We start from the raw sequence: 12,042 nt of genomic DNA on the forward strand, positions 1-12,042 counted from the left end.
TGACATAAAGATTACTTGTTACCTGTAAATATACCCTGCCTTGTCTGACTCACTAAAGAAAAAGAACCATCCATTATTCTCTGATAGAGAAATACGTGAGTAATGACTTCTTTCTTAGCGGGGATATCATTTGTGAGCTTGCTAACAGTACCTTTTAGATGGTCCAGTGGGAGCAATGCCCCCTTTCTCTCAGCCAAAATTTCCCTTAAGTTAACGCTTAGAAAATTGATTTTTGGGTCATTTCCCCCACCACCACATCCACACTTTTATTATAATTAAATTGATTATATACATGTACATAAATGATGTACTTTTTAAAGTTATCCTAAACTTGAAGTAAGTTAAACGAAGAACTTGCCTGGTATGAAAATAATACTTTGAAATTGAGTCTCGTTTTCGATTTCTTGAACTTACTATTATCATATTGATAATCCAGTATCATTAAAAACCATTCCCTTCCCCTTACACTCGCCAGGTTCTGATAGACCTGTATCAATAACAGACTATCTCCACTTGACCTCCACATTTGCATACAATCTAAATAAACACCTTCTTAGCAATGATATGCCTTTATCTGTTTAATGAGTGGTGCAATACTCAATCTAGAGGTTACATAGAAAACAGGCATGAATTAATTTTATTTTGTCTCCATTTGAAGAGTTCCAATCAATTTTCTAAAGCTCTAATTGTTAAGAAGAAATGGTCGTGTAAAGATGACCTTTTATCAAAACAGGGTCTGTCAGGCTCTGACAAGTGTCAGGAGAAGGAGGTGTTTTAATCAGACTGATGGACAATCCTTTCGCGACACGAAGTTGCGACGGAAGACCTACTCGTTGCTTTGCAACGAGCTCGGCTCTAGTTTTTAGTGCTTTTTTTATATCTCATCTTATAACCTTGTATCTTTTGATCCGACACTTTAGATAACGAGTGTTGTTGGTTTGCTAGTGCTTCTTATATATATATATATATATATATATATATATATATATATATATATATATATATATATGTGTGTGTGTGTGTGTGTGTGTGTGTGTGTGTGTGTGAAATATATGTCTACAGTTACAGGGACCTATCTTCCTGATCTAGTTAATAGTTATGTGATTTCATTGATGTGCTTGTATGATTAATAAATTAATACTGTGCTTTATAGTTCCTATATATTGAAAATTCGTGTGTGAGAGGTCCCCGATAAATCCACAATAAGGATATCTCAACAAATTATAGTGATTAACCGGTAACTGTTTTACTCCCTAAAAACTAATATTTCCTGTCTAAAAAGAAACAATAACAAAAGTGAAAAATAATTTATCTAATATCTAATTGCATATCAAAAATATCAAGTAACACCTTCATTATCAAAAATTTATAATGGCACATGCATGTAGATTAGTAAAACCAGACAAAGGAATGTTATGTATAAAATACTAAGAGCAGTAACATAGCGGTTTTGCAAATTTGTCCTCAATACACCACGATTGGTTGCCATATTTATTTACTCTATTGATTCTCCCTATGACGTCATATGACCCCTTTTCGTTTGTGCTCACTGTAGCTTCAAACAGCGCATGTCCTGGAACGGTCTCAAACACACTCAAAAACTTTTTCACTTCTGGATCAAATCCAAAAATGTTCCTCAAAGAAAATTCTTCCCTTTCTCTATGACGCTGAAGATTTGATTTGACAAAAAAGAAGTCTTTAATTGCAGAGATGTGTAATTTGGCACATTTGTCTCCCTGTTTTGATAATACTTGATTAATATATGACACGAGGAACTGAGCTACATCTTTTGACTCTGTACTTCCGACGTCCATTTGATCGTAAGAATTACAAACACAGTAATCACCAGGAATTGCTGCATCGTCGCACGACCTCTTTTCCGGAATCTCTCGAAAGAAACTGATGCCACGTGGAAGCTTTTCATTCTCATTCAAGACTGTTTGACTACGAAGAAAATCACTTTCTAAAATATCCACTAATGTTTCATGAGCATCATAAACTGTAGTTAAACGTTTTGTGTTTTTTCTAAGATTTTGGGGGATATGTGGATATTTTGCTTTTATATGCGGAGGTACTACAATAGCAAATAATGGCATTCGATTTTCTGTTCTTCCTCCAAGCGTGTTTTTAACTGATCTTTGCATTATACCATGGTCACTCATAACAATTAAAACAGAATTATCCAGTTTTCCTGAGTCTTTCATCCATTTAAAAAATAGCATGAAGTCACGATCGGCTAACTGAACAAGATTGTCATATTCATGAGTGAGTTCATTTAGCCACCCAAGAGAAAATTTGCGCTTTCTCCCGTAAAACTCAATAAACTGTTTATAATAGTTCATGAAAAATTTGTGTTTTGGTGTGTTTTTAACGCATAGAGCCGACGTTCTCCCAATGTTAATGTTGCTATTTTCTAAAGCTAACAGGGCTCTTCTAGTGTTTGGCAGACCAAATTTGTCAAGTGCCAAGTAGAATGGTCTCATATAGTGCATACTAGGTTGTTCTTTAAAGCCTTTCCAGTATGAAAATGTGCCCATGTCCGGCAAGTCTTCGGCAAACATTGTAGCATATCCAGAGTTGCTGAAGTTTTTCCACAAAAAGGGGTATGGATCTAGATGCTCGGCATACGGTGGTAATTCTTTGGAAAAACAAATTTTACCTGTCATTAAACTAACTAAATTTGGAAAAGTGTTTGCTCCGACTTTCGTGTACCCTTTCATTATATAACCTTTTAAATTTTCCTCTATGTACCGAAGCGTTATTGGGATGGTTCTCTCTGCTGCTAACCGTGATAAGGAATCCATTCCAAACACGTAAACATTTAAATGTTTTATGGACTCATCGAGTAGTTTATATTGTTGTAATCGAGATTTATAATCAATTGTGTGGTGTAGTTTTTCGTAAATGACACGCCCACCGTCATTTTTGCAGTTTACAAGGAAAAAATCTGCACCAATATAAGTGGACTTTTCGAAACCCACTTCCGCTTCTTTTTTAACATCAAAGTCGCCTACACGTTTCACAATAGAGTAAGCACAGGAAACATCCTTGTACCCAGAATCGGAAATAGCGCTGTGGTTAATCTGCAAAAATCCTTTGTGGTCAATGAATACGAAATCAGTTGATTGCTCACATTTAATAGGATCAAGTTGGACGAAAAACTTTTCTATGGACTTATCACGCACATCCAAGTTAGGTATCATGCATTTTTTGTTTGTGTTTTCATTAATAAAAACATAATCTACTTCTTTGTAAAATGTACCATATATCCAATAAACTGCTAATATTCCAAGGAAAATTTTCAGTTGTCTTTTATATCGTGCTCTGACTATACTGATTTTATTCCAAACAAGTCGAAGATGTAACATTCTACAATAAAAATTAATCTGAATTAGAGTATTCTCTGTGGTTTTAAAAAAACATGTATAAAAGGGATACTTAAACAATATTAAATTCGACATCTTTGCTAGACAAGGATATCGCACCGCTCCTCACGTACCTTTGGCATATCGAGCAATCAAACGTCGTTTTACTGAAACAACTCAACCAATAAAAAATGCAAAACACATCTTATTTATTCGACAATATGTTTGTACTGTTTGTTCACGAGAGTCTCTAACACGAATAGCCCAAAACCTTTATCTATCTATTTTTTGTTTGAGCCTCCATGATACATTTATCATGCAATGGTGCATACAACCGATTGTGTAACAACAGAAGCATGCACTCATAAATTAAAAAGGCAAAGTTGACGCACAAAACTTTTATTTAACAAATATCGAATTTTACACGATTTCATATATTTTTATATATGATAATATTGAATCCAGAAGTAAATACAGTATAAAGAATCCTCTGATTTTTATAATGAATATTTAACGTGTACATCAAGGTATCATGTTTTAATATGTTAGAAGTTAATAAGCTGTTGATTGCAAGTTATAAAGCCTTAAATGTTTAAGGAAATTTGTTTATGATATTTATCTAATAGAAGCGGTTTTGTTCAGTTAAGTTCAGTTCATTTATTCGCTCAAAACCATTTCAAACATATGGTACATGAGGACAAAAATAACATTTAAATATACATATAAATTGGTCAAAGGTAAACATATATTAATATAAGGGTTATAGAGTTAGGAAAAGTTATACAAAGTGAAACTCATGAAGGACAGACTACCTCGTATATCTTTGTTATAAATATACACAATTTTCTCAGAAATTTTATGTTACATGTTGTCATAAGATACGAAAATTTTAACACATTTGGACACGCCGAAAATTCTTTGTCTATATATTTGTTCCGGACTTGTGATATTGCATCACATTCTAAAATTTAATGAAATTCATCGGCTATACGTTTTGTGTTACAGAGAGGACAAAATCTTTCATTTAATGGGATACCCTCCCATCTTTCCAGTTCAACTGGTAGATGGTGATTTGAAGCACGTTTACAAAGAATTTTTCTGAATTTCAGGGGTAAATATATAAATATTTTTCATATCCAAAATTTGTTTTAAAATTGTTATATATTACTCCTTTTGATGAAATATTTATATCAGCATGCCATTTTTGAATAAATTGATCTTGTAATCTCTGTTTAACTGCCGTTGAAACCCATTTTTGGTTAACAATATTTAAAAACTGACTATGCCAAACATTTGATAAACCACATGAGTTAAAAACATGACGAATACAATCAATCCAAGGGTTAGTACTGGTTGTATTTTCAGTCTGATTTAACAAGTACCGGTATAATATATTTGTAATGTTAGTATTAGTTTTAGAAATTAATTTACACCAGTATGATACCATTCTAGTAAATACAATTACAGATAAAGGAAAACGACCTGTTTTTCCGTAAACCAAATAGTTCTACTAGAGTACTACTTTTTAAACATAAAATGTGCTTTAAAAAACTTTAGGTGAACACGTTCAATACTATCAAGTTTTTCAAAACCTCATATTTCGCAACCATATAGCAATACAGGTACAACCATTTTATCAAAAAGTTCTAACTGACATGTAACTGGTAGATTAAATTTTCTGATCTTTCTAATGACACCATACATTGCCGTTTGGTCTTGTTCACTTAAATGTTTTTTGGCTTTTAAAAAAGAGCCAGCTCTGGAGAATATATATATTGGAATGATTGATATGTTCAAATAAATATGGTTTGAAAATGAACCATTTACCCCAAACTATCTTGATATATTTTACAAAATCAACCCTCTTAGGGATTCAAAGAATGGCAAGTAAATCATTATAAACTAACAAAGAAAATTTTTGCTCCAAAACAATATTGATATAGGGTTGTCTGTTGTTTACGTTGCCATGGGTAAGATGGAAAAAGAAAACCCCTTTTTAAAAACAGAATACCTACAATAAATTCCACAGCATGAACAATTAAATATCCATGGTCCATAACATATGTATAAGTATTTCCATATTCTTGCCCTTACATGCCTCTGTTTACTTAAAACCTAACTAATTCCTCAAAATATAGAAATCGTATGATGCATCCATCAACTTTTAATATCCAGTACAAAAGTACAAAACATTAATGTCGCTTCTGCTCTTAATTTGAATATTCTGACTTGCCTCTAAATGCACTAAAATTGTCAAGGTAATCAACACATTACATCATATATGACACATTGAAAAGTCCGGGATTAACGAAAATACATGTATATTTTATTACTTTTTTAAATGTAAAATCAGTTCAATTGGTATTCTTAAATTTGAGTTCTTGACATAATTTGCATATTATCGAGTTTCAAAGAACTGCGAACGGTAGCATTGTCAAGCAGCCTAACTAAAAGTCATTTTTTGATTAATGTCTAATCAAATTTATTTTGTTTAAAATAATGTAAAAAGAAAGTGAGCGCACAAGATTGTAAGTTTGCAGGAATCCTCGACACGAATCAATTGGGATTTAAATGTCTATAACCACGAAAGGCTATGTACAGGTTTCAACAAAAATATATCATGTTGAGAGTCGAAGTACATGGCTATTCCGGTTATTAAAAAACTCACAAAGCTTTCAAAAAATGGCAATGAGAGGTAAACCGATAACTAGTTTGAAATGTTAATGAAAACATTATTTAATGAAGTTATATTGTGTTATCCTAAAAAACTAGTAATAAGAAAAGAATTTTTTTTATAGTTTTCATACAGCAGATCTAGAAATCAATAAAACCACATTAAAATATACCGGTATATTATAATTCAACATCATGTTATAATAACATACATTTAAAACAAAAAAGTTTAATTTTTTTAAAAAGACCACCAGTTGGATTTGAACCCAAAACACTGAATGTATGTATTCACTAAATCCAGGACGAAACCACTGAGCCACGGAGACTTGTCAATATATGCTCTATAAAGTACTGTTTGAAACACCACTGTCATATCAATGGTCTTTGTTTTTTATCCTTCAAAAAGTAATTTGAAAAGTACATAATTAGTCATCTCTGGGTCATCTCTCCATCTTTTTTTAAAATGCGACATTTTTAATGTTGAAATATGTTACCTTTACACGTTTCAAATTTGTGAAGAGAAGACCCAGAGACAACAAAATCATTTAAAAACAGTTGTAAATAAGAAGGATTTTGCATGAATTGCATCGTGTTGCTATATTTAGACCCATATTATAATAAAACCTTTTGCATTTCAAATATTTTTCCACTCATTCCACATCCAACAGAAACCAAATAACGGTTAAAATTCGAAAAATATTCAAAATTAATTGATGAAATTTTCACTCTCCTTGTGCGCCCAGATTCCTGCCGAATCTACATCTTAAGCGCCCACATTCTTTATGTACATTTTCATTAAATATAAAGGAGTTGGTCAAACAAAGAGAGATATTTTATAATAGAAACTAACGGAAAACGGAATTTTTTAACCCCCTCCCCCCCCCCCCCCCCCCCGTGCAACAAAATTTCCGTTTGGGGCGTTTTGTATATTGTTATTTGGCATATTCATACCAAAGGGTTTGTTGTTTCGCGAAGGGGAGGGGGACATATGCCGACAGACCAAAATACATACTAGAAAAAGTATTTTGCTTTGTAACATTTCAACATATAATTAAAGATATGAATTAAAATGAAAATTTTCTTTAATATCGAACGTAAACTTGTGATTATTATGTTTCGTAGACATATCAGGCACCTAATGATATTTTCCTAATTCATAAAGACCGACTTCAATGAAGAAATTGTTAGACCCCCCGTTAGCAAAACTTACGTTTAAAGACTATTATTTGACTTCAAATTTTATCTTAATATAAATAAATTAGGAATTGATTATACTTTTTAGTAGACGACTTTGTTTTGTAATATCTTACAAAAATTCCTAAATATTTGGATGTAAAATGTAAGCGGGGAACGGGCGTTAGCGCTCGTAGTCCTTTCACCTAGATTCAAGGTAATAAACACATTGTACATCTGCCACGTCAATTTCTTTAGATTTCTGTTCTTGTTATCTTAGTATACTCATTGTATAACTTACTTGCAAAATCCGAACCTGTGTTCACTTCAGTGTTTCCGTTATTTCATTTTCTATGAAATATAAAAAAACAAATCCTTTGACACATGTGTTTATGCACAGTAAAGGAAAATTATGTTCAATTGTAAATAGTCGCGGTCTTTTAAAATTAGCGACAATGCAGTAATTTAAATTCCCAACGACTATGAATAAATTACTGTCAGCCTTACACGTTAAGCTAGTCTTCTTGATTCACATGAAAATCGTATTTTAGAATTCATATAAAATAAGAGCGTACATGAGTTATCTTTAATGTATAAAGTACAGGGGCATACTTGGCGTTGTATATCCCCCACTCGGGGCGGTGTCTTCCCACTTAGCCAAAATTTGAAAAATACAGGTAAAAATACAGGTAGATTTGTGTTGGCCAAGTGGGAATGGGGTGCAGGTAAAGAACAAAAGAATTTAATTACAGGTAAGCTATTGTCTGTTTTCAGATGAAAGTAGGAGATATAATATATATTTATTAGCCTACAGAAGAATCTGTATAAATTGAGCTTCTGTCACAGTACTTTTTTTATTTGATAAATTCAGATGAAAATGTTATTTTTTAAAAACGAACTGTTACATATTCCCCTATAATTCATGCCCTTAATAAGGGTACATTTATCATGGTTTGTCTATTTTCATTATAAATTGAGATAATTATATAAGCTGACTTAAATTAAACAAGGCATTGAACATATATTGTAATTATAAGAATCACGTTGGAAATTTTAACTACCAGTATACATCATATGGGTCATATTTCAATTCTTTTTTTCAACTTTTTTTGGTTTCTATTATTATTTTGATTAATTCCAATCTACAAAATCTGAAATAACCAAAACACAAAAACGTTAGAGTAAAGTATCTATACTAAATTTTTTAAAGTGGAACGGTGACTCAAAAATAGATGTTTTACTTTTTGATTATGAGAACGGAAATAAAAAGAGCTACTCGTAATTTCATCATACGGAAGGTTTCACGCATCACAAGTCATTACCTATCAATCTATAGGTCATTAAAGGTAATCCGGAAATTGCACATGTAGACAAACTGAGTTGTTTTAGAAATAGGTGTAGTGTCACGTGATTGCGATTTCTGTCTAAAAATAGTTACAATGGGATTGAAACACTGATAATTAAGAATTTGAATTTGAAGCTATTCAATGTCTGTGGTAAAAAATATGCATTTTTAGAAAATGCATCTTTATAAATATATAGTTCTTGAAGACATCATGTTTCAATGAGAGGTTTCTGGTTCATGATGTATGCCACCCTGCAGTATTTACATTCCCCTGCGCTTGCGTGTCTATGAAGCGGAAGGAAAACTCAATATTTTTGTGTTGGCCCAACGCATAATTCTATTTTTCTCTTTCTAATTTGATTTATTTACTTTGGAACACTGTTATTTTTTAAAAGTTCATCTTTTCATATGATATATTAAAATATGTGGAAATCGTTTAAAAATTCGAATCATGGGTTTGCGCGTCACCATGTCCTTTTAATGGTGTATACTTCACATTTAATAAGATTCATTGTATGATGATCAATACATAATTAGTAATGAAGATAAAATCCTCTGTTGTCATTTTCTATAAAGTTGACTTGCACCTGAAGATTGGCCATTTTGATTTTTTATGTCTTTCAACTAGCAGTCTATAAAACAATTTAGAACTCATAATTTTCAGACTTTCGATTCTGTAAATTAATGGCCATTAAAATGCTTCTCAATTTCAATTTGTTTATTCTCTCAAACAATTAAAATACATGAGGTACAAAATTGTGTTATTTGCGTTAAATTGTAATGTCAAGGGTCTTATTAAATATGAAATTATATTACAACATAGTAATACATGTTTCTAGTCTATTCTTTAAAAACTGCTGATCAATTTTATTTATGTATATATGTATATAATTTATACATCCAATTTAAACATTTTAAAATTATTCACATAAACCTTTTAATCATGCAAGTGCTCGTATTGGTTTCAACATATAAAATGTTTAGAGCAATGATCTTGCAGAAAATTGCTGACCTACAATTATATTTCAAAAAGAAATTTTGGTTATTTTTATTTATTCATTCTGATTATCATGTTAAAGGGCAAAATTAAATGCTATTTTTTCAAAAAATTTTCAACAAACTCTTCTCAGGTAATTGATAACAAATACATTAACTTGTGAAAACAGACTAAAACCTCCTGATCACTCAGGTGTCTTAAAAAATCAAAATGTTGGCCAGGTGGGAATTGAGAATTTCAGAATGTTGGCTAAGTGGGAATAAACCCTTGGGGCAATGAAGACAAAAGAACTTAAATTTAAGTTAGAATATTAATTTTTTGGCTTGTATGTATTGTTTTTTAGAATAAATTTCACGATAAAGGTCAATATTGTGTTTTCATTCTGTGAACACGATAGGTATAGGTTTCCAAATTAAGCTGAACAGCGTTTTATGCCAAAATCGTGGATCATTTACTGTTCTAGATGTAAATTGCAAAATTTAGATATGAATGGGCCTTGGCTCTATCCTAAAAGTACTTTTATTTGAAGAATAAGTTTTCATTTATTTTCACTATTAAAATGGAGTCTACACCCATAATTAGTCAAATTCGTGGTTTTCACCAAAAACGGTTTACTTTACTAATTATTGTCAAACAGTTAAAGATACCCTCTTTACTCTAATGCGTTAACGTAGCTCACTGTGATAAGCGGAGGCTCGTTGTCCATCGTTCTCGATTGAGAGGGTGTTCGAATCGTATAGATGGCGTTTTATTTCTAATTCATTGGCTTTTAAGTAAAATATTTTTTTCTTTTTTTATTGGATCATTTTGAAAAAAAAAATATCCAATACCATTTTTAAAATAACAACAATTACGTAATGTTAATGTTCTCTACACACAATGTCGGATATAAATGGCGCAAGCACAGATATAAGATCATGCTGTAATGTTTAGAAAGCAAACAAATAAAACTAAAGGACAAGTACCAAGTACATTTATTAATTTGTCAGAGAATGTAGTTTTATATCATACATGTACTTGTACTGATGCACACTTTCAAATGTAAAGAATTTTTATATGTTCATATGCCATTTCAAATTTCAGGGGGGATTTGTCAGACATTCTACAGTTTTGTCCTTTGTCCATTCTTAATTCTTTCCTAACTTGAAACGAAAAATCCCGCTATGAAAAGTGAAACTATCTGTGGGGTCCCGAAGTACACTTTTGAGACGACCCCCTAGGAAACGGGGAAGTAAATATTTTATATTTTAAAATAATTCATAAAAAAGTATAACTACATGGACAAATTTCATAAAATTACCTATGGTAGAAATAATAAGACTCGGCCTAGGTAACATTAAAAAACCCTTCTGACACATACATGAACTGTAAGCCGTTATTTTTACAAAGAGCTAAAACTTAATTTGTCACATGTACAACTCAAAAGTTCCAAATGACCCATTGAGATAGTTTTAATCAAGCAGCATGTTATGTAAATCTCTATTTCATTTTTGTTTTTGCGATGCATTGGTGTTTTGGTATAAATATACACATTTTAATTCACAGTTATGAGAAATTAGAGTTCAACTAAGAAAAGAAGATCCTCTTATTCAAGATTCATCGATTTTAAAACTATTGTAAATGCCTCTCTCTATCATTTCTTATTTTGCCGTTAGATTTACAGCAATATAGAAATACATGTAATACTTAAAGCATCACTGTACGTTTACTATATATCAATAGAGTCGTAACATCAGGAGACATGATTCAAGTTTCATGCATTTAACGTTTTTTGGTAGAGATGCACTTGCTCATTTTAACCATGATTTGTTCATTTGTTTTTGTGAAGGTTTTATTCATTTTCAGAATTGATGGCCTCTGGTAAATTGTGTGTGTGTTGTTGGAGATACGTTTCCTACCAGTCCTACTCGGTCAACGCGCCCTCAATTTGATCAAGATAATATGTTTGGTTTCAGAAATAAAGTTGGACGCGGTCAGGTATAAAAGGACGATGAACGATGACGATATCAGTAGATCTTCTTGGTAAAGGTGAACAAAACTGGATATGGGTAATAGCATAATTTAAGGACATTTTCTTTGATAAGAATGTTTTTAATATGCCAACTGATAAAAAGTTAAAGATGAATTAGTGAATTATGGATCGAGTAACAAATAATCATTTTTCAATAAAGATTCGTTGATTTTTTAGATACCCCATGAAAGAAATGCCTATACACTGTTTGTTTTAAAAAGTAAAATTAGGCACTTGTGGATCAACATCTTTGCTTTTAAAGTATGTACTTTGAATGTGAAAAAGTAAAATTTTGGAAAACTCAAAGTGATTGCAATTATAAATCAGCTTTGCAAAATTGAATGCAAATAAGGTTGTCAATTACTTTATATTCATCTAATCTATTTGTCATTAACACTTGCATGGATTTTCTCTTATAACAAACAATATTTGTGTTGCAGACAATTCATTATGTCATGTTGTACAGTTACATCAAAAA

The 12,042-nt window shown here is 31.5% G+C and overlaps 1 protein-coding gene across 25 annotated transcripts in view; it reads right to left on the reverse strand.

Moving 5' to 3' along the window:
• Positions 1 to 12,042, reverse strand: part of LOC128180100 (uncharacterized) — a 59,674-nt gene that overhangs the window by 14,623 nt on the left and 33,009 nt on the right. For 10 of the 25 annotated variants that reach the window (XR_008243180.1, XR_008243182.1, XR_008243184.1 and 7 more), the window contains one exon: positions 7,513 to 7,562. The exons of 6 other annotated variants lie outside the window; for them this stretch is intronic. Coding sequence is in view for 9 of the 19 variants with exons in the window: in XM_052847945.1 (XP_052703905.1) it covers positions 1,428 to 3,369 (1,942 nt within the window). In the remaining 10 variants the exon portion in view is untranslated. Of the gene's footprint in view, positions 1 to 1,292; positions 3,370 to 7,512; positions 7,563 to 12,042 lie in introns of those variants that run through there. 9 more of the 25 variants (XM_052847958.1, XM_052847964.1, XM_052847965.1 and 6 more) reach the window with 2 other exon arrangements.

This window comes from Crassostrea angulata, chromosome 4 (genome assembly GCF_025612915.1).
Source record: "Crassostrea angulata isolate pt1a10 chromosome 4, ASM2561291v2, whole genome shotgun sequence".
NCBI classification, from domain to species: Eukaryota; Metazoa; Mollusca; class Bivalvia; order Ostreida; family Ostreidae; genus Magallana; species Magallana angulata.